General features: G+C 41.2%; 2 protein-coding genes, 1 long non-coding RNA gene and 3 other non-coding genes across 7 annotated transcripts; 3 read left to right on the top strand and 3 right to left on the bottom strand.

Moving 5' to 3' along the window:
• The first annotated feature begins 226 nt into the window (after nucleotides 1-226).
• LOC131882862 (U1 spliceosomal RNA) lies at nucleotides 227-392 on the top strand. Its single transcript, XR_009373548.1, has one exon. It is a non-coding gene; the product is annotated as a U1 spliceosomal RNA (small nuclear RNA).
• Nucleotides 393-6,731: 6,339 nt separating this feature from the next.
• On the top strand, nucleotides 6,732-6,897 carry LOC131882856 (U1 spliceosomal RNA). Its single transcript, XR_009373542.1, has one exon. It is a non-coding gene; the product is annotated as a U1 spliceosomal RNA (small nuclear RNA).
• Nucleotides 6,898-7,563: 666 nt separating this feature from the next.
• LOC131882859 (U5 spliceosomal RNA) lies at nucleotides 7,564-7,683 on the bottom strand. Its single transcript, XR_009373545.1, has one exon. It is a non-coding gene; the product is annotated as a U5 spliceosomal RNA (small nuclear RNA).
• Nucleotides 7,684-10,000: 2,317 nt separating this feature from the next.
• On the bottom strand, nucleotides 10,001-11,145 carry LOC131881681 (uncharacterized). Its single transcript, XM_059228620.1, has 3 exons — nucleotides 10,895-11,145; nucleotides 10,472-10,823; nucleotides 10,001-10,355 (listed from the first exon to the last, which is right to left on the bottom strand). Exons 1-3 carry the CDS (start codon nucleotides 11,077-11,079, stop codon nucleotides 10,053-10,055), a joined length of 840 nt encoding a protein of 279 aa, XP_059084603.1. The 5' UTR covers nucleotides 11,080-11,145; the 3' UTR covers nucleotides 10,001-10,052.
• Nucleotides 11,146-12,441: 1,296 nt separating this feature from the next.
• LOC131881682 (uncharacterized) lies at nucleotides 12,442-15,447 on the top strand. Its single transcript, XR_009373381.1, has 2 exons — nucleotides 12,442-15,082; nucleotides 15,145-15,447. It is a non-coding gene; the product is annotated as an uncharacterized LOC131881682 (long non-coding RNA).
• Nucleotides 15,161-21,286, bottom strand: LOC131881680 (protein gooseberry-like). Of its 2 annotated transcripts, none has more exons than XM_059228618.1 (5): nucleotides 20,478-21,286; nucleotides 19,935-20,405; nucleotides 19,406-19,602; nucleotides 19,122-19,320; nucleotides 15,161-16,020 (listed from the first exon to the last, which is right to left on the bottom strand). In XM_059228618.1, the coding sequence occupies exons 1-5, from the start codon at nucleotides 20,551-20,553 to the stop codon at nucleotides 15,440-15,442; spliced, it is 1,524 nt and encodes a 507-aa protein (XP_059084601.1). In that variant the 5' UTR covers nucleotides 20,554-21,286; the 3' UTR covers nucleotides 15,161-15,439. The 2 variants fall into 2 exon arrangements, with proteins under 2 accessions (XP_059084601.1, XP_059084602.1); XM_059228619.1 differs by having other exon boundaries at nucleotides 20,130-20,405; nucleotides 20,478-21,278.
• Between the last annotated feature and the right edge of the window lie 1,613 nt (nucleotides 21,287-22,899).

The following is a 22,899-nucleotide window of genomic DNA, read 5'->3' as shown; positions in this document are numbered from 1 at the left end:
TCAAAGTTAGAGATTGTTTTCGTTTGGGCTTGAAATTGGCTCGTTTGATCTCAGATGGTACTTAAATGGAATCCGGGCTAAAAAATTTGGTTAGCTTAATAGATAATTTCAAGATGAATTGTTATCTGTTATCAGACACAATGAGTGAAAGAAAAGATAGTTGTTTGTAGTCACAAGAGAAAAGATGCTGTGTTTGATAGGGTCGTTTAAGACTTGTAGAACAAGCATACTTACCTGGCGCAGAGGTTAACCGTGATCACCAAGGCGGTTCCTCCAAGGCGAGGCTCGTTCATTGCACTTCGAATGGGCTGACCCTTGCGATTACCCCAAATGTGGGTAACTCGAGCGCGTAATTTATGTTAGTGGGGGATCTGCGTACGCGCTAATCTCCTTTAATTGTCTCTATACGAACAAATCTCGGCGTGCCAAGAAACAGCCTATGCCCCGTATTCATTTGGTTCCTAATTTATGTTTGGTCTATAGCAGTCTGTTTAACGTGGTCAAGACGGAAGGTTGATGAGGAATGAGTAGACAGTGTTCCTAGAGAAGGACGACTGAGCAATGTAAGAAATAACAATTTTGGGTAACTGGTGTTGCGTACGCTTGAAGCTGAGCTGTTTTGTCTTGAACTGATATTCCCAGATCCATGCACCATGTATATCCCACAGGAGAAGAATGTCAAGTTTATTGAACATGTACTCTATGAAAATCGGAATCCCATATCTGCACACCGCGAAAGATTTCTCCGTAGATGGCTGAACATTGACAAGAAGAATAGGAGTTGTACGGACCTGTATTCCGTTGTTATGAATCCCGGTAGATGCTAGATCTTCCTGAGTTCCAAGAAAGACAAGGAGACCGTGACCGAGAGCTTTGCCTATGTTCAATTCGTGAACGAGACAATATGTGTCCACGGCCTTGGGTTCTGGAACTAGGAGAACTTTGATATATCCCGGCAAGATTACCTAATGTGTTGCAGTTGTAGCCAGTAAGCTCTTTTGCGAAACGCCCTCCGTCGGTGGCGTGTTCGTTACCGCATCGGAAAGCGGATCCAATATCGATTTGCTTCTCTGAACAGTTAAGTTAAACAGATTGGACACAAAAGGTAACAGAATCAGTCATACAATGGTGACAATAAACAATAAAATCTGTTTAAAAAGTTAGAAATTGTAAATTTTGTTAAAAACGTGCTCAAGAGATGATATCACTTTTTCTGCTATCCCTAGGGAGCAGATTCTTGTCTTGTTCATGTTGCCACCTAGACTGATCAGCATTATACACATCCTTAATAGTTCTCCACCATCCCATCGAGTATCTCCTTGACCAAGGCGTGTTGTGGAAGTGGAATCTAGTAGGCCGTATTGATCGCGAATGGTTTGGCTCCCTCCATTAGGGTAATAACCATCGGATCGCCCACAATTGGTCCACACATGGGTTTGAGACGAGAGTCATCAAAGGTTGATCTACTGTATCCGCACAAAAACGGAGATTTGCCAACTTAGACGATCCTCGAGGTGACACGAACATCAATCCTATTCATGAGGTTCTTACGAGAAGTAGAGGCTATGTGAAAATGAACACCACTTGCCTTTTCCTCCTCACGGTAATTCTTACCGTTTGGCCTCTTCATTTGGCCCTTTTGGCGGCATACCGGTAGCCAGTGACCAGCACGCCCACAACCATGACAAGAGGACTTCATGGCGGGACACTCCTCACGAGAATGCCACTTTGAATTTCCACAAAATGGACACTTCTCGGATGATCCAGGCTTCTTGAAATCCATCTTGCCAGACTTTCCACCATTCTTCTTATAGTTAGACTTGGCGGCATTCACGGATTGATCAATAGCTCTCGCCCCATAGGCAGATGGAGATGATACAAGTTCTTTTCCACCAGAACGGGACGTTTCCAATTCCAGAATATACTTCCGGGCCTCATTGAATGTAGACGGATTCTATTCCATAGTCTTGGCCTTGTCCATGTCATTTCACATTCCCTGTAACAGATGCGCAATTAAAAGGTGGTCTTCTGTAATATTTACAGAATATCGGCATAATCGGCCAATTCTCGAATGGTGTTTCAAAAAGAAGAGTAATTTTGGCCCTCTTTTTGATGCACACACAAGAGGTCCCGCAAATCCAAATGGAAATTACGGAGACTGCGAAGATGGTCGTCAATAAGATCCAATATCTCATTGACAGGACGGCCAGATTCCATCTTGATCCCAGGGAGTAATTAATAATCCTCAGAAATCCAGAGCTACAGCATTCCCAGAATAATATAACCTGGATAATTCGTTCACGCTGATCTAGAGAGATTAATTGGGAATAATTATTCCACAAAGGACGCCAACGAGTGAATTGCTTGTGGTCAGTATCCTCTTGAAGCAATGGGGGCTTCTTGGCATCTACTCTAGGTAGACTCTGGTGACCAGGCCCAGATTCACGAACTGGTCGAATGGTCGAATCAGTTCGGATCAAAGAATTAAAAAATTCCATATCTCTTTTGAAACCAATTACTTTCGATTTGGCTTTGATAAAAGCCTGCAAGTGCTCGTCTACGGCAGGATCAAAATCCTTAATATCAGATGCCAGATGGCAAGTGACCTGATCTTCAGCGTTTAAAAACTTTTGCAACCGGTCATCCCAGTGTAGTATAAAGTTTTTTAGCAAAACCGGATCATCCCCCTCGACGAAATCTTGAAAGGCGGACTCGGTCACATTCCTGGCCCGAGTCAAAGCGGCTTTAAGGCCTTTTCGACTGGCCTTCAAGATTTGAATCGCCTCACGATCGGACATGGCTTACGTGACAAAGAAGGAGACGGAGGCCGTGAAAATATCCTCGGAAACGGGAAGAAGATTGGTTGATTTCAACACTACGGGATAACACCGGATGGATGGACCATAAACTTCCGCGCGGGACACCAAAGCACGAACCACAATGGGTCAGAAACGCTCACACCAATGGAAAATCGAGGAAATCCACGGGTCTCAGATCAGGGATGTGCCGAAGACAGTACTTATAGAATTCGTACGTGCCGACTACGCCATCGCATGATCGTTCGAGTGGTCAAGTAAGGATGAAGCGTGTAGTAAAGTAATGAGAGATGTATTTGATCTGATGGTAGAAATGAAAGTGATTTACAAAAAAGGTACAGCTGAAATCATTGCTCCTGACGAGTTCTCGACCAAGCTCGTGCACATAAACCGCAACATCATCCCATTTTGTAACCAATTTTGGGTATGGCAATCTGAAGCCTAGGTACATATTTTCAGATCAATTGAATGAATTTTGTAGAACTGAGGGCATTTTAGGACTACTACACTCATTATTGAGAATTACTAACTTGCGTCACCACAAATCGTCCTTTTGGATAATTGTGATGTCAATTTTCCTTCAAATGACTCGCTCAAGTACACGGACAGTACTAAATCTCATTTAACTCTAAACTGTCAACCAATGCCCCAATCGTATTTAAATTTGTTATGTAAGTTCCTCTAACTTATATATAATTGATCTTGTCAAGAAAACCTCAGTGGCTTGATTATGATCAGATTTAATAATATGATTATGGTACTACTTCCTCTCTTTGACGCCCATCGTTGCCCATTACCTTTTTATCATAATTATAGCTGTCATTCTCGAATCTCTACTTAATCATGAATCTATGCTGTTCTCCAATTGCACCAAGGATGTTACAACTAAATATTTTTTCCGACTAGGTCTTGAACAAACCTCTGCAGGTGGTATTTTTGATTGCTAAAAAATTGAATTTCTGATGTAATTTAAACCCCTCTGGCTTTGAGATTTCAATTTTGACATACTTTTAGATATATTATGGTTATTCTGACAGTAATTGTAACATTTCCTCACATTTTAGTGTCCTAGATTGAGAGAGGTCCCTGGTTCAAATCTCCCCCTCCCCCCAATCTTTCTTCAAAGGAAGCATTTAAACGCTAACCACACCAACTGAAGGAGAACCAAACGGATACCAGACATGAAAATGCCTAACAAAATTTGGAAGTGGACGATATGGTGGCCTCTGACCTAATAACATCCCAAACAAAAAACCAACAACAGAGTTACTTAGAATAACAAATTTGGGGTAGTACATTTACAGATCTGTTTCCACAAATTGTGGGAAATCTATTTCTTATTGTAATTTCAAATGGCTTAATTAATCAAGAATCGTGTTCAAATTCTAACCAATGAACAATTTTTATGATGGAATTATTCAAAAGACAATGTTTGATCTTTTTCTGGTTCCTAAAGAGTAGCTTTGCGTTACTCCCCTTGTTAAGATTTTGATCAATGCTTTTTACCACGCCCCTGAAGCCCATAAACGCTCAAATAGTGAGTAAAAACATGCTCTAGATCATTGAAATTGTGCTTCAGAAGGTCAACCATTATGGAAATTATTCAAGCTAAATTAGAATTACGACCTCCACGTGTTGCAGAAGGTTGCAAACATGGGATGTTTTTCTCTTACGGGCATGTTTTCTGGCATATTTCAATTTCCATTGACATATTTTAAGAGCTATTCTGGCATGGTCGGAGCCAAGGGAACTGGCAGCACTGCACTGGACACTGAATGCACTCAGTGTGTTCATAAGCCTATTAGCCCATTGCCGTAGTAGGGACTGTCTTATCTACAAAGTTTGTTCATCTTCAACTTAATTCATTCAATAACCTTTTTTTCACATTGATCAGGGATTTTCCTTTCTTCTTCATTTTTTGAAATATTCCTTCAATAAAAGCCACTTCACTTGCATAAACCAACATTAGGTGCAAATGCCGAGTGATCCCAACAAATGAATGGATTGACAATCAGTTAGGAATAAAATTGTTGTTAACTGACTCTTTTGAAAACCACGTCTTCAAGATAATAATGGTATTTCTTCTTCTTTTAATTGAGAATAATTGGAGCGCCCACCACAATAAAAAACAACCGTTTTTTCGAAGGTTGCATAGTGACAACACGTCTATGATTTTCTTATTTAGTTACCCGACACAACGGAAAACTCTGCACAGGAAAAGTCGACAGACGGGAGAACTTGACACACCGGAACACTCCACAAAACGGAAAAGTCGACAAATCGGAAAAAAATCGAGTTACCCTGGAACATATTTGCCAAAATAAACTGTTAAATTATTTGAACTATTCTTCTGGATGGGAGAATTTCTCTGATAGACGAAAATAATAGAATGTCTAGATATGAATAATGCCTACTTAATAGGTCTGTTGGTGTCACATTTGTTAGCTTCGATGAGTTTCACAAGTCAATAGTTTTCCGTGTATGGGAGAAACCAATCAAAAATATCTTGATGAGCTTCTTAAAAGGTGTACTTTTACACGGACCCTTTGAGAAATGAATGAATCAGACACTAATGAATGACATCATGAAGGTAATCCTAAAGGAACATTGAAGCGGGAAACAACTGAAGTGGCACCCAAAATTCAATAGGAGTTTTTTTAAAGAACGCTCAATTTATCGACATTAACAAACTAACAAACATGCAGATTCATTGACTTTTTTAAATCAAATTTGCTGTCAATGAAGACCATATTCATCCGCAAGTCTTGGTCGGGTCTAATCATTAACTGAGTTATAATACAATTGCAGCTGCTTGATGATGGCACCCTCTAGTTTGAGTACCTTCTACTCACACCAAAAGAGTTCTTCATTGATGGCTGTTGAAGGACGTACGCATCAAAACTACTATTCATTATACATTGTCATTACTCATTAATCACATTTCAATCCAGGGCAATAGCGACAAGACTGGCCTTCAAAATCCAAAGACAAATTTATGAGACGTATTGATTGCCGAGGAATTGATAGATGAAGAGAAGTGTAAGGATTTGAAGAGGCAAAGTAAAAGTTTTGAAATCAATGCAAAAAGTTAATTTACTATGAGGTAAAAAGGTAGGTGAGTTTGTTTTCTGTCAAGACGATGGAATTGAATCCTCTATACAGCAGCACGTCAAGGAAACATAACAGAACATCTTTGTTGCCTTCGGTTGTTACATTCAATCCCTCCTTGGCAAGCGAAGTATGGTTTAAAGAAAATGTAGTAGCCTTAAAGTCATTGATGATGAAGAAGAGCCCGCTCCTTGTTTCCGACAATTTTAGTCCATTTCCGATTAAACAAATATGCCATTCCACTATTAGCTTAAAGAATTTAGTGACATTTTATAGAGCATGGTTATTCGTAAGTTATTCTTCATCAGTTAGAGGACTCCTTGTGTGATGCTATTTTGTAAGTAAAGAAGGGTAATTGTTGTAAACCTATAAGCCAACAGAACTTCACATCATTGCTATATCATATTGCATTTGTCTGTTCTTCCCTCCTGTTGATCAAGATAGTGGTGTTTTCAATTTTGTTGTGATTCTAATCTGAACTTCCCCTCCTCCCCTTCTAGAGATGATTGTCCCTTCCTCTGTCAGTCTATCCAGCGCCTAAATGAGGTGTTTTTCTAACTCTGGAAGGCAAATTGCAGAGAAAGTACTAGTTTTGATTGCACTAATACGTGAACCAAGATCATTTTGGTGAAAAATGTTTAAAAAAAGTTGCCTTCATGTAAAAAATGGCTATTTAACGATATATATATTGATGCCACATTTGTTGGCATTGATGAGCTAAAAGGTTTAATGATTTTAATGAATACCTAGTCACCAAAAGTTGGAGAGAATGATGAATAATATTGTAATGTAACATATAGTACAAGCATACTTACCTGGCGCAGAGGTTAACCGTGATCACCAAGGCGGTTCCTCCAAGGCGAGGCTCGTTCATTGCACTTCGAATGGGCTGACCCTTGCGATTACCCCAAATGTGGGTAACTCGAGCGCGTAATTTATGTTAGTGGGGGATCTGCGTACGCGCTAATCCCCTTTTGACTAATGAATGGAGTAATGAATAATGTCATACGTGAGTTGAAATGTTGGTTTAAAGATGTCGGAGAAAGGGCCTGTGCTGATGAATTACCGGACAAGGAAAAGGAGGATGTTAGGATGTTAGGCATGTATGGTACAAAGCGCACAATGGGAGGAAAGGGAGACAAATTCGATATTCTAAGTAGATGTAAGCTGTATGGCCTATGACTTCGCATTGTAGAGGCATTGGCTTGGGTGGGTGCTAGCACTGTATAGAGTATCTGAATTTAGTTGCAGTTTTACCTATCTTTGTTTCATATTCAATGGGATGTTGCTTGTTGTTAGGGTTATTTTAACCTTTTTGCTTTCCCATCTGAGTGGCGACGAGAGAAAATTGACTGAAGTAGCTCGACTAAAATTCAAAAGTGGGGCGAGGTAATCGAGAACATTGGTAGCTGTAATTTGAGTCCCTCTATGCTAAAATGCAAACATTCACGCTGCTCATTACACAACACACTTGTATGGAAGCTTGTAAATAAATGGATTATTTGATGGGAATTTTGGTTTCATTTTCAACGGTTTCTTGTTACTAATATGTGGCGACACCCAATCTGGTGTAAACCGAAAGGGTGTTAAATATATGACTGGTAAGAGGCGCTCTCTACGGCTACATGTTCGTTATTATCAATGCAATTGTAGGAACAAGCAAAATAGTTTCAGACGATTTGAGAATAGGTGTCTCCCATACACGGAAATCTTTAGTAAAAGGCGAAAGATTTATTCGTGTTGTACGGAAAACTTGAGTTGCCGATAATTTCTTTTCCAAACATTTATGTACTCCTCGGTTAATTCTTCTTTTGGTGACGAAGTTATATGGATAACAATATCGGCTCATATAAAGAAATATAACAAACATATGCGCCTGTTTTTTGAAAGCGTTCAATAACCCAATTTTGTATTAAAAACTTTCATTTTCCACTTTTACTCACTTTTTTATCTCATACAACTATTATAGTGGTTACAAAAAGGCCATTTCATTTCATTATTGTTGCTCGTGAGCACTCCTCTCGCTCTTGCTCTCGTTCTACAACAAACTGGAATGGATTGAGACAGCTGCTCCCTGCCCTCACAACCGCTTGTTCTGTACCTGCTCGAATGGATCTTACTGCTAGCCAGCTAGACAGCATGGACTCAACAGCTGTCCGAGCAAGCTGTCGAACAATAACAACAACCAAAACAACAGCTACAGAAGTGGAAACATATTCAGTCGTATAATGTAGTTATCAGTGTGCAATTGCAAGCATCTGTCATTTTTCTGTGAAGCTTTACCACAATAGCTGCCAAATGACTCCAAATGACTCCCAATGGCATTATTCAGCGAAGGAAAACTCGGCGCCATGTGATTCTTGAAGACGCTTTGGCATTCATTTCCGTACTTAATTCGTAAGGGCTGACTAACGAACCTGTTTGAACAGAGGAACGGAATTCCCGAGCAAAGAAGTAACCTGATCGCGCATCAGAATAAAATACAAGTGATTGAAGGGCAAAGACAGTCAAGTTGTTTAGTGCCATACGAATGAGACCATGTGGATGACGAATGCCGTGCTGTTTCTAAGTGTGGTGATATCGCTCCCGAGCAGCCATGCCAAGTTGGAACAAGCTTTTTTGGTCCAACTTCCCGGATGCACCGGATCCCTGATCTCTGACAATTGGATCATTACTGCCTCACATTGCTATAACAGTCTCGAGTATGTTGGGTTCAGTAACGACCAAGGTGATCTGGAGGTGGATCTTCGCGATCAGAACTTGGAGTACAGTTTTGTCGAGAAGCCCGATGTTCTGAAAGAGATCCCGACTGAGGGTTTTTGGACACGGCCTTTTAAGCAGGAGTTCCAATTGAATGATACAGTAGGTCTTGGAGGTGCTACATGGAGAAAAGTGAAGCGAGCCATCCTTCATCGAGGTTTTGAAAGCGAGTCTCTCAGTTGGCGCGGGTTTGATATCGCTTTGGTGGAACTGGAGCCCGGATCTTTCTTCCACAAGTCGAATGAAGATGGAATAGTGCCTGTGTGTCTTTCCTCAAGAGAAGTCGAACCAAGTGAACAAGTCGAAATTGCAGGCTACGGCCGACGATACGTGCCCCATTGTATGACGGATGAATCCGGACCAGAGAAATATGCTGTATGTGGTCGACCCAAGGATTGCTCGCGTGAGCATAAAACTCAGTATTGCGGTCTTGATTTCCTCTACAACGGAACTCAACATCATAAATGCATTCAAGGTGAAACGCCTAGTGCTTCCAATCAAGTTTGTCAGACACTCTGGGCTCTTTTTCCGGGTTCGTTCCGGAGGACTTCCTTTGTTTTCAACAACGACCAAAATACTCTCAATGTGACGTGTTACCCAAAGATACCTCCCAAAGGCTCCAAAGGATGGTGCTCCACTCGAAATCCTGGAATACACGCTGATGCCGAGCCGGATATCGATTCAGGATGGGGCTTTTGCTCACCCGATAAGCGCCAAGATTACTGCAATGAGCCGATTCCATCCAAAATTGACTCGCAGGCCACAACGGTGTCCGTTTTCGATGCGGACAAGTGTGTTTATGAAATGGGTCAGAATCTGAAAATCGAACAGCCATCCGTTCAGCCCGAGGAGTATCGGGACCTGCAGAGGGCCAATCTGTTTTGTGTGGGCATTAATCATACCAACGAATTGGACGAAAGCATTTACAGGTTGAACCTCGATGGCAGATTGAGCAAGATATCGCGAGATTCCGTCCGTGCCCAACTTCAGGCGAAATTGACCGAGACTGGCGACATTCAAACTCATTTCCTGGAAGGTGGACCCGGATGTTTTGGAGATAGTGGAGGGCCTGCTTTTCGAGTGATGACTGACCCTGTGACTAATCGCAAAGTGCCAGTTTTAATGGGTGTCTTTAGCTTTATGTTATGGGGCACATGCGGAAGCCGAGAAGAGCCGTCGTATTATGGTCATGTGAAAGCCTACACATCCTGGATTGAGTCCTATGTGCCTCGGAGAGAAATGTGTTTTGTGTAACAAAAAATCAAAATTCTTCCAGTTTGCTCGCGACTAGCTTCCAAATCAATTGAAAACAGTCGTTACATGGTTGGGACAGGTTGTATTGCCATATAATTCACTTTGAATGACGTCTTAGCAAACAATAATATAATCCCCAACGTACACGTGCATAGTGCTAACTCCTGGAGTTTCAGTTAGGTCCAAAAGACAAGTGGGTGGAGTATCCACAATACCATTAATAGCCAGGGCGTTGACCGATTCAAATCGAGGAGAGTCCAGTTTGGCAATGTGTTGGAACACGATCCCATTGAGTTTTCCATCAATGTAGACCAATTGGTAGGGAACGACCTCTGTGCAGGGTTGGTCCGGGTTGTAGTCGAATGTGAAGTAATGAACTCCCATGTTAAAGAAACATTTGTGCTCGTACCACATGTCCTGGAAATATTGACACAAACTTTTTTCATGACGATAGATTGTGATGATTATGTCTTCAAAGGAAGACGTGGAATAACGGTTGTTGGAGTTTTCCGGCGTCTCAAAAAAGGTCTTACCGATGTCATGGCATCCTCCTCCACCAAAGGAGGATAATGGAGATCGGCAATGGTTGGTCCAGTTTGCATGGCAACGAGATTTCCCGTGCCTTGATCCTCAAACTCGCTTTGAGTCCGACCTCCGTTGCAGATGATGCTCGGGTCCACGAAATAGGTTGTGGCAAAGTAGGCTTTTGCTCCAAAGAAATCTCCGATTTGATAAAATTTGTCCGTACTGTATTGGTGATATTCATCATTCATAGCCTTGTCCATGGGCACTATCGTTTGAATGCCTGCGATGAAACCGTTTCCATCAAACACGAGCACGATATCGTTGTCGGCCCTTGATCGAGCGTAACGATCGCCAGGGAAACTGCAATCATAGATACCATTGGTTTGTGTAAATGCTATACTCAAAGGCCCAAACAATATGATGAAGCTTACTTGGGGTCGCCATCAGAGCAAGATGACAATTTCACCCATCCCTCAGCGTTTAATTCCACTTGGGTACGCGGTTCAGGGTTAAATCCTCCCAATCCCGGAACTGGAGCCCAAGTTGTCCTCAAATGAGGCCATTTCCCTTGAACAGAGACAGTCAAAAGAGCCAAAACAATGATTGCTGTCTTCATGGTGTCCAGGTTGAAACTGATCAGTATTGTTTGAACCGTCCTGATATAAATAAGGTTATCCTGCTACTTATATTGGGTACGTACTTCATACATAAGGACACAAACTAGTGATTGTTTCTGCCAAAGGCAAGAGATAACGGAAATGCAAGGTTGTGTCTGGTTGTTTGCTCTGTGTTGCAATTACTAATAATCAATGAAATCACTTTGCCTCAAAAGAAGACTATTTTTTTGTGAGCTATTAACTTCAGTAAGTCGTATAGCTGGTATCTTGATGTTGATAAAATTTTCGTACCGAGCAATGTCCACAAGACTGGCTCGGAAGTAAATGCCTTGGTAAGAACACAACTCCGGCTACAACACTAGAAAGGCGCTACTTAGATTGAATATCAGAATTATGATAGAAAAGGTCTTCTATCTTAGCCATACACCAGCCTAGCTTATTTACTCAATAAGTGTAACCCAAAGAAACAGAAATCTTGTTTTAAAACCTTTATTTTGAAACCTTTTCTTGCCTTGTTTGAAGACGCTTCAAAAATATCATGACCAAAATACATGAATGTTTGATTTCAATGAAAGATGTATTCTTCTAACCCTATTCATGTGGGTTAGTTACGTTAGCGTACTCAATGAAAAATGTTGTATGTACATAACTTGTTCATTTGTGGTAGTGTTTGGTTGAGGTCGGGCTCGAGTCTGAGTGCACTCGAGTCTTTTTTTCAAATTTGGAGACATTGGCCGGACTCGAAATGACTCTCGTCCATATTTTCATTGGATTTTGTCAGAAAACGGGGATCATTCCTTCATGAATTAACCATGTAAGAAACCAGCCTTTGAAGGGTGATTGCACTAGACTTGTTTAGCAAAGCAAAAAAAATCAAAGGCGCTTTTGCATGACTTAAGTTCAATAAAGGACTCGAGTCCACACTCAAAGACTCGCGTGAGTCCAAGTTTTGATCGACTCGCCTCAGGACTAATAAATAACAGCACGCAATCAGAACTTTTGTTCAACGAAATAGATAGCTAAAGAAACAAAGCTCTCAAAAGTCAGGGAGTTCAATTTGATTTGCCACCCCATTTCAAATGTACAATATCAGTTGTAATATGTCATCAGTGGGGCTGTTCCATAATAAATAAATGCATTTAACTTCCTTTTGCCAATCATTTTACATTATTTTTTTTTTATCTGTCATTTTGTTGCAATTGTTTTCATCTTTCACGTTTTGGCTCAAAATGTTGATTTTTTTCGTAGAAAATTACAACGTATGGTCAAGCTATCAAGTTAAAAAAATCATTTCCTCTCCTATGACGTTCTTACATACTAACACAATGTAATTTTTGATGCGTTAACTAAGCACGATTAACGATACTGTAGCCAAATCAATTAATCTTTTTAGCTGCCTGGCTCACTTTTTGATTTGGTTATTTTTGAGAGTCACTTAAAAAAGAGAAGTACATTTTAAAAGGCACCTCCATTTCGCTTTTGTTTTGCGTTTTTTGCATTTTTTCCCTTCTTGCTGCACCTTAATATGGACGTCGTGACAATGTAGTCGCATCCTTTGAGCAATCTTAATTGGGAGACATTTTATCGATAAACCAGAAATCAGGAAGGGAAACTTTTTAACACATTACCTGAAAAGAGCAAAGTTGAGGATAACTGACTTTAAAATATACATAATGCCTTAGTTTGTATTTTCCTACACACTATCTTCTAAAATTGTCACAGCAACGCTCTCGCATGTTTGGCTCTCATATCTTTGTTTGTATATGATTTAAGTACTCCGTTTTTAGCCAACAGCTCAGAAACTTGGAGTCAATTTTACTTGTTTGGAACGGCTAATCATGGGGTTCTTGACATACTCGCAAAGGTTTTGTTTGTAGAACTGTAGATTTGTTCAATCTTGAAACTGGTTAATATGGCATGGTGTTAATCATAACACCGGTTAAGAGTTTGCTCAAAAGTTCTAGCAACGATTTTAGTGCTACAAAAACAAAAGGTACAGTCTTTGAAAAAAAAAACCACTTTTTATTAGCTTTGGCCGGCCAAAATGTGCATGTTGCAAATGCTGCAAAAGACTTGCATGTCCAAGATTTTCTAAAATTTTATTCTATCTGCATATTCTGCAATTTTATCAGCGACATATATAATATATTTCTGCAACTTCAAACGCAATTTCAGCCATAACTTATCAAGATTTTTACAATTCATAACGCTTATATAGAAGAGATCTTTTTGACATGAAAGTACCTGAAAGTACAAAAGATGTTGGAGGTACGATTCATCTTTCCATCAAATAGCTCAGCGCATCTCCAAAAACTGGAATGATTGAAAAGGAACAATGACAAAGGTTAGGTCAGCTTCCCGTGTGTAACTTACTCCTCTTGGTTTAAGCAGGCATGTGTGAAAGTTCGCGAAAATGACAGACTATATATTGGGATTAATGGTCTTAGAGGCAGGTTTAAAATGTTAATAATCTTCATCCCGAGTTTTGTAGGTTCAAAGTCTGGTGTCGGAAATTAACGTTTAAGGAGCTAGTGTAACTAGGAGACCCTCTAGTCTGAAACCTACGAGGTTGAGTTTACAACATCAAATTCGACCGATCTGATTGTCTGTCTGTCCATTTTTGATTAACATGTAAAAGGTTCCAAACAAAGCTCGACAGGAAATTAGCATTGTGTAAAAAGTTGTGAAGCTTTAGATGGTTTAGCTGCAAGTTCGAGCGTGACCTAGATATGAGTACACACTATTTTGGTAATCGATTGAATTTTCATCAACACCAACCGTCCAAAATTGACACTTCAAAAGTTGCATTCTACATCAAATTTGGTCACAATATGCTCTGTTTGTTTTCTTAAAGTAAATGCCAGGAATGACAGCCTTGCAATGCCAAAAGTAAGATAGAAGTAGACTCTCCCCAGGCAATGGTGTTACCTTTAATGCCTTTTGTTTAAGAGAGAAATATGTCAATGTAAAAAATGATGCCACAAAACATGTGGAACTTCTTGAAAGGAGAGACAAAAGAGAGAGCAATTTTGATTTAAGTGTCAAATTCGTTTTTAAAAAAAAAAGAGCAAAAGCTACTGTTGTGGCCATTTTGGACTATCCCGTTTTCTGGGTCTGTGCTCTATTTAAAGTGAAGTGCCGAAGAGATCGTGCATTAAATCTGATTGTATTATAGGACAACTTAGCGCAAAACCCCAAGGAATAAGAATGACATAAACATGGGGAATAAGTTAACGACACAAGCACGTCACCCTAAAGCATTGCACATTTGGGTTCATTGGTTCAAAAAATTGCTCACATATCACAAGTTTGTGTTTCTAATTTTCTAAAATCGGGCAATAGTGTGGAGACGTCACTTGCACAAATGCAAACATAGAGGTAAGTGTCGTAGAGGTTTATGTACGTACTCAAAGACACTAAGCTTTGCTCAATAAAAGCTAAACAAATAAGAGAATGCTGCAAGAAAATCAAGCTCATCAATGCTGTTGAATGGGAGTACAAGAAAAGTCGAGACGTCTTCGAACCCAACTAACTGACTCTACAAGTTTACGAATTTGGGTGCCACAAAAGTTGAGCATCTGGATTTGCATTAGGTTAACTTCCGGGACCGGAATTTGAACCCACGGCACCGGGGGGAAAGATCCCTGCTATTCTCGTTGCCAATTTCTTCTATTGTTGAGCTAATATCAATTGGACATGGCTTCAACACATTCACTAATAGTTATTTAACCTTTATGTACAATTAGAGCATAACCAAGAGGCGTAGTGTTAATATGCATGAGTTATTTTCTGCAAGCATATTTAGAATTTGAAGTTTCACTTGGGTTCAAATTTGAATCCAATGTCGAATTAGGTGTCATTGAATACTTGTTGCAATCCAAAGCGATTTCCCTTCGTCAAGCACGACGTTATTCAAACCGGATTTTATTGAATTATTTTGTCTCAAAATGCCTTGCTCAGTCTCATTTTTTCACCGAACTTTCAAGCATGTCCATTCTGAAGGTAATATAGTTTCTGCTACACCAAAAGTCGGTTCCATCGTTTCATCAGGGTAACCATTCCAGATTTTTCTTGCCATCCTATTGACCATGGGGTTAATATTGGGCCAAGGTCAAGGCCGAGTGATTAGATGAGGATGGTCCAGGAGCCCTGCAACGACCCCAAAGTCGAAGCAACTCCGTCCCTAACCAAACCCAAACCTCGGCATTGAACCCACACCCACAGCAATTATCACCCGCATAGCCTTAATGAAGAATGCCGCAGAAAGGAAGCGATTCTTAGTGACATTTGAATGATCTATCTTGTGCTCGTGTAATTGCCTTCACGTCTATACAGAAATTGACTAATACAAGAACGTTTTCATGGTCTATGTTTGTACTGGTTATTGTTTCCAAGCTCCGAGCCCGCAGTGGCGGCCAAAGCAGCCATAGTTGGATAAGACGTCAAGCCGCCCGCCGCAGCTGGAGCAAATGTCTGACCGAACATTTCATTCATCATTGGGCCGTAGCAACCCGCAGAGGCACTGGGATCCACTCCCCAGGAGCTCATTTCCATTTTGGTCGTCCCAGGTGGGACCATGTGCTGAAACTGATTGTTCCACGAGCTCAAATGGCTCTGTTTGGAAGCCCACTGATTGGCATCCACCAGGTCATTGTGATTGTTTGCATTGCCAGCGGGTGACGAAGTGGGTGGACCGTTCAGGGACGAGGATGACTCTGTGTACTCGTTGCCGGGGGCAGGACTGTCCACGTGAGGAGATCCGGAACTGACTGGAGGAGGTGGATGCTGACTTAAATGGCCGGACGACCCAATTGAGGAAGATAATGCATTGTTGGACGTGGTTAACATGCTCATCATTTGAGGCGCAAATGATGATGACATAGACATGGCTGACGGGTTTTGTTGATGGGGAAAGAAATTGTTGGTCCAAGAAGCGCCTCCTGGAAGAAATAATGACATCCCATTGAAAATTGACAAGAATTGTAGGTTGTTAAGATTGGTAAGGCAAATGTTGCGTTCCTTGTGGTTCAGGATGCTCGTTCGCGAGCCGATTTTATTCATTTTTAAATTGACATTCACTCAGCCTATCAATTAGGAATGATCTTTAAAAGTTAGGTGATTCCATTTTTTACTTACCGCGGGGAGATATAATAGTGTCATAAGGCCGTTCGGGCACTCTTAGGCGGCTTGGACTATCTTGAGCCGTTACATGTATTTTTTTTTCCTTTTTTAGGACAACCATGGCCTTAATCATGAATGTCATAGTTTTGAATCAAAAAATAAACTTTTTGGCACAAAATTATCAATAACCCGCCCATGAGCCAAATTGCTGCTTTTCAAGCTCATATTGTTGAATCTATTGACCGGCTCCTCTTTGGCTCGTACTAACGCAACGGCAAAGCCAAACTCACTCTGATGATCAGTTCCGTCAATTTAACACGTTTATTGTACTTGACCCTCAATTTTTTTAAGGCAAGAAATGAATTTCCCCGCGGTAAGAAAAAATGGAATCACCAAACCTTTTAAGATCATTCCTCATTGTAATGTTGAGAAAAGGGCCAGATCGAAAAAAATATCTATTATAATTTCGCATAGCGCATTCCCAAAACATAAAAACATCACATAGAATGTGAAAAGAATTGACGTATATTTGAGCGAATATCTGCTCTTCTACAGTTTCAAACCTTCTTTGCTAGTGATATGTCAGGTTTACCCTTAAATTGTATCTCTCTATTTCTTATGCATATCTACAACTTTCAATGACCCAAAGCCAATCCATTAAAAAAGTGGCAACACTTTTATTGGCTCATTATGGTCAACATGCCAAAAAGGGGTCATAGAATAGACACGCTTCATCCGTTCCTTCTATTACCAAATCATTTTATGTCTCTATTGCTAAACCCTTAATTTTCAGCCATATTTTCGTCTCACTTTTTTAATTTTCGTTTCGTTTCAAATTTCTTAATTTTATTCGCGTTTTTCGTCCATCTTACAGGGTACGAGGCATGCGGCGTTACACTTTCAATGATTGTTGGCCAATTCCGACTTCGTATTGCAAAAGTGATTGAAACGCAAATGGAAATTAAATTGAATAGATTATATGATGTATCTCCCAATCCATCCAAGTCCCGTGTTTCATAGCGATTGGTTGACTTTTTGATAATCGGATCAATACCGAGATTTTTATTGAAATTATAACGCTGCATACCTCGCACCCTGTACTGATTTGATACGGTGTTTAGGATCATTTTACAGTGTTTTTTGTGCGAAGTATCCGACTCTGATCACCTGTATTCATTATGTAAGTTGATAATGATAATAACTGATAGTATTGATACGATCACTATATTCCTTGTGTACATCCTTTCATAAATATTTTTCTGCTTTTCAATTACTCTATTACGTGAGAAGTAGGCTCAAAAAATCCATTTTATATCGTGTCTACCTTCCTCTATGCAAAGTCTACAGGGAAATTCACCATTTTGAGCAATGAAAATGACTTGGAATTAGATGTTTGGTACCTGGCTTTGGAGCCTATATTTTGCCTAAATGAGATGACATTCAACAGAAATGAGTACTTGCCAATATATGGCAATTACAAAATCTCTTTTGAGGTTGAAAACTGTACTAGACGGAGCCGAACACGCTAAGTACAGAAATATTAATCCCGAATAAGAGGACAATTGGATCCAAGCGATTTGATTCAAGCTCGTGACTGCAAATGAAGACATCGTTAAATTGAAGGAGCATTCAGTGATATCAAACCAGCGTTGAAGTATCTTTTGAACAAGTGGCTCAAACTTGTGCTTTACAAAGACGAAAAGAATATGAAATTCTGAAAGAAGTGATATTGTGTTACTTAGATATGTTCATTGAGGTTTTGACCCATATACGTCTCTCTGAGGGTGAGAAAAACCGTGTATTGACCAGAAAGAGTTCAACGCTCTCGGTATACATTAATGGCAAGCCCGAAACCGGGGCATTTGTATGTACGTATGCATGTATTGTCTGTAAGTCAATATACGCTTTTTGAGAAAAGAGGAAATTTTTTAATGAACCAGATATGTCAGGTGTTTGGTTCTGGCATTGGTGGTAGATTGTTCCTCCCAATTTTTGCTAGTGTTTTCAAATTAAACCATATTGTGGCAATAGTTATTAATATTGTCTTTACCCAAACAAAACACGATGTCATGAAGAGAATGCATGGGAAAGGAAAGGAAAAAAACCCGAGGGTGTGGCTCATTTTCTTGGGCAAGATAATTTTTTATATTTTTTACTGTTTCAATATTTTTGGAGCGACGAAACTTTAGCAAAATCGCTGATTGATAGGGTACAACTAATGGTTGTTAATTTCTGGGCAAGTGTCCAATTGTGAACTCACCTAGCTGAGCAACTACTTAACATAAATATGATATAAATATGATTTTCATTCACTCGGTCTGCCAACTCAACTTCGTTGGAAGACCAAATATCATGTAAAGAGTGAAAGGTAATTAATAGACGAATTATACCCTTTCATTTTAATAGCACTACGGATTACATTCATTGTAGCTGTTAGGCCACGAAAAAGCCAACCCCCAAAAATTAGAAAAAAATAAAAGAATCCTTCAAGTGTCTTTAAAGCTTGTAAAGCTTGCGTTAAGCTATTTTCTTCCTCAATGTATGGAACACAAGAATGGTTTCAAATATTCGTGGTACTCAATAAAGAAGGTCGGAAAAATAGCCTGTTCTGCCGTTGAGGGCAGATTCCAGATGGTTGTCAAAACTGGCTCAATGCAAAACTAGTTTTCATTACATACAGCAGCAACTCTTCACGTTACCTTGTGCTCAGACAACTACTCGCATTCGAATCTCTAGTTATTTTTTCGAGCTTTACTTATTAATATTGACTTTTTCTTTTCATAATACCCACATATTGATATATTTTCCAAACAAATTATATTACGAAAGGGCAGCATCATGTCAGTTGGACTCGTCTTGGAACTCTCAAAATCCCTATAGATATACTAAATAAACTGCCTTTTAAACGCCTTCTTCTTACCGTGAGGATTGAGTGTCGAAGAATCATGAAGTGAATGGTATCCAGCCGACACCGTTGGTGCATTTCCCGTTGCTCCCGAATAACCACTGACCGAGGCTGCGGCGGCTGCAGCCACGGCTGAGGCCGAAAAGGCTGTTAAAGCGGCTTGTTGGTTTCCCACTTGCTTCCGCCACCGAGCTCGTCTATTGCTGAACCAAACCTGAACCAAGTTGATGTTGTTAATACTATCCATATTGCATTTTTTGATCATGTCAAAGACCAGATTAGGAGAAGCAAGATTGTACCTGAACTCTGGCTTCACTCAATTTGGTCCGTTGTGCCAATTCTTCTCGAGTGTAAACATCTGGATATTGAGTGCGCTCAAAGGCCCTTTCAAGCTCTTCGATCTGCTCGGCGCTAAATGTGGTTCGGCTTCGTCGTTGCTTTCTCTTTAATGGGATGCCCGGTTCACTATCCACGTCACTGTCATCTTCCTCGTGAGCTGTGAACGAAAACATTGAAAGTGGAAATGGGATGCCCGGTTCACTATCCACGTCACTGTCATCTTCCTCGTGAGCTGTGAACGAAAACATTGAAAGTGGAAATTTACTCGTGCCAACAGCTTTTTAACGATTGAGCATGCCATTCTTTCAACCCTCCTATCCTTTGCACTACCGTGTATTGTATCATAGTCGCTAAGAGACACATCTGGATGGTTTTAACTTGTTTCCCAGAAATTGTTATCATTAACTGAATGGATTGTGTAAGGGTGACCTATGTTAGCCTCTGAAGTTGCCAAGCCGTCTCTAAACGCTAAGTCTGAGATGAAATTACCTCCTAAAATCCCATGGATACTATGGTCTCTGCTGCGCATTTCCTCCGTTTCAAAATGTCGGGGAGGAATGGTGGATTGGACTATGTGTCCAGAACCCCTTAAAATCCTCGATATGGACGACACCGAAGGCGCATTGGAACGGTCGCAAAGACCGTCCTTGATAAGACGATCCCTGATTTCCCAGCTGAAGATACCTGGATTCTCCTTCTTGTAATCTTCAATCCGGCTCTCGACATCGGGCGTGGCCACGCGGGGCTTCGACCCACCAATCACCCCGGGTCGAATCGAACCTGTCTCCTGGTATCGGTTTAAGATCTTGGACACACAACCATGGCTGACTCGAAGTTGCCGTGAAATGACACAGGGTCGAACCCCGGCGGCTGCCATCTCGATGATCTTCAATCTAATATGATTGGGGAGAGGACGACCATTGATGAACACTCCACCCAATTGATTGACGCGTCCTTGACCTGGCAAAGGATGGCATTGAAGATGAATGATCATTGCTTCAACTGTATTTGAATTGTTCTTTGATTACTCACCTTGGAACGGGTATCCGCCAAAGAAAGGCCTCAGATTAAATGAGCCGGACATGTTGTCAAACTCTGCGATCACCATTTAGAAAAGACCAAGCGTTTTGGAACTGGACTCTACATTTAGATGTTGGAGAGAACACTTCTGACAGTGCCAGAATCACGTGTGGCCATCCATTTTTGTTCGAATTGGTCTTAATGAGCCTGATGAATAATCATGTGCACACACACATTCGGCATCTCTCATCGTTATAATGAGCATCTCTCGCCTCAAAGTGAGTCATTATAATCTCCTTGTGTGTCCGATTAATCTTTCATGGCCATTTCGGCCCTCCTCCACGAATTCAGAGGATGATGATGATGCCACGGAAGCTAGCTGTCAAGTGATTGCACTAATTAATCCCACTAATTGGTTTTGGCACAACGGATTGGGCGCCTCACTATTGATTCTCTCGGAGAACTAACAACGCCCACATCCAATTGATGACTGAATCGGCGGTGTTGACCTCCCAAGGAAAAGTTTCTTCAAGGAGAACCCCAAGAGATGATCGCGGTGTGCTTTAAGGCGATGGAACTCTCACCTCCTTCGACTGCGTGTCGAACAAAGACCTCGGTGTCGACTTCGACGAAAGCGATGGGGATGATGATAATGCTCTACCACGTACCGTAGGCCAACTTGACTTGGAGGTTGTTGGTTGGCACTGGAGATCAGCAGCTGAGATATGACCCCATAGAGCACCCCACGCTCACATTTCATTCCTCCGCATAGAATTAATGTCATCGTCACTCTGGGCTGGCGCGCCCCAACCACCATGATGTACATCGGACTTGAAACGGGGGACGGGAGAGGCTCTCAACCATCAACCATCCACCATCCACCATCCCAAAGGGACCATCATTCTACCAGTCGTTCCTGTTTTGGCGGCGCCCGTCTTTCTTTCTCTCACTCAATGTGGATACGCTCTCGGGTGGTATAGGTAGATGCGAACCACGCACGCACCCTGTATAGTCCACTACATGTGTGTGTGTGTGTACGAGAGGAGAACGAGAGAGAGAGAGACCCCCGTTTCCCTCGTCACGCCTCGTTTGAACACATTCGCTACGCCTGACGACAGGAGGCCCCCATTCTAAGGATGCCATTGGTCGAGTATTTGGCGAGGATAGGCGGGACTCGCTCATACCTAGCCAACAAGCTCTAGCTCACCAGCTCAGCTCCTCTAGTACAAGCTCATTGACGAAATCGGTATAACACCCAAGTTTCTCTTTCCCTGGGAAGAGAATATTCTCGATGATGAATCTGATTAATGGGGTTCATTCATTATGAAATCTGCCCTGGTTCACATTTGTTACAATCAAGAATGTGGAGCCACCCACTCACCTAACCAAGCACCTTTTCCGTCTGTGGTAATTTTCCTCGCCTTCATCAACGGAGTGAGGGAAAAAAAGAAGAAAGATGCCTTCTTCAACCGCTTCTCAGCATCACCATGACTTGCTTTTGACAAGATGAAAAACACGCGGAGGGGCCTTCTGCATAAATAAGTGCAGCCCATTCAGTTAATCAGAGCCACACGTCGAATAAGTGAGTACATATGTGTGTGTGTGCACATACGCTACAATACTCATGGGATTTGGACAAGATGCAATGATCATCATCCGAGTCTCTAAGGATGCCATACGTGGAGGAGCGTCATCCATTAGTAATTCCTTCTCTCAAGTAATCACTGATGGAGTAATCTGGTCAGTCACGCCTGTCAGGCCGTTTGGCTGTGCAATTTATCTATCTCTTGGCCTCAGCCCAGTGTTCAAAAGTGGGCTGAGCTCCAATTCGAAAACACAAAGCTTTGTTTAAGCCATGATTAATACGAAACAGGCGACAATTTCTACTTGGATCATTGTTTTACGGTACTATCCTTGCAAAACGGGGGAGCTCTGTTACATTGTATGACATTCACATTTTTAACTTGAGGAGGAAACATGATGAAGTGGTTATCGCAGTTTCCTGCATTGAGAGTGGTCTCTGGTTCGATTCTCCTCTCTGACCTTCTCTCCAAAGGAAACTTTTAGACGCTAAACGCACTCATAGACGGCAGAACCATACTGATAGGGAATTTCTGCTGCCTTATCGGCAGCAATTGGCCCATATGATTGGCGAACACCCCCCAATTCAAAGAAAAACACATCCAGAAAGTAGTCGCTTGTCATTGTAGGTTCGCCCTTTATCTTGTTTGTGGAGGTCAATTTCAAACTTCGATCACAACAGTAGAACAACTTCTCACTTCCATGGGTTGACCAGTCCCAAAGAGAAATAAGTTTGCCCTGGGAACATCTTGTTCAGGAACGAAGTGGAAAGAAGAGAAAGAACCAACGACATCTGACGTCACGGAACGAACGGATTGAACTGTAGCTAAACATATGTGTTTGTGTGACAAGT

Source organism: Tigriopus californicus, chromosome 6 (assembly GCF_007210705.1).
Source record: "Tigriopus californicus strain San Diego chromosome 6, Tcal_SD_v2.1, whole genome shotgun sequence".
Classification (NCBI taxonomy): Eukaryota; Metazoa; Arthropoda; class Copepoda; order Harpacticoida; family Harpacticidae; genus Tigriopus; species Tigriopus californicus.
This window is presented reverse-complemented; position numbering and strand designations above follow the sequence as displayed.

Coding starts and splice junctions, on each gene's coding strand:
- LOC131881681 (XM_059228620.1), bottom strand. CDS start 11,079: ATGAAGACAGCAATCATTGTTTTGGCTCTTTTGACTGTCTCTGTTCAA. Junction 10,824..10,894: donor TGCTCTGATGGCGACCCCAA/GTAAGCTTCATC, acceptor CTATGATTGCAG/TTTCCCTGGCGATCGTTACG. Junction 10,356..10,471: donor AGGAGGATGCCATGACATCG/GTAAGACCTTTT, acceptor CAATATTTCCAG/GACATGTGGTACGAGCACAA.
- LOC131881680 (XM_059228618.1), bottom strand. CDS start 20,553: ATGGTGATCGCAGAGTTTGACAACATGTCCGGCTCATTTAATCTGAGG. Junction 20,406..20,477: donor TGGCGGATACCCGTTCCAAG/GTGAGTAATCAA, acceptor ATCCTTTGCCAG/GTCAAGGACGCGTCAATCAA. Junction 19,603..19,934: donor TATCCATGGGATTTTAGGAG/GTAATTTCATCT, acceptor TTTCGTTCACAG/CTCACGAGGAAGATGACAGT.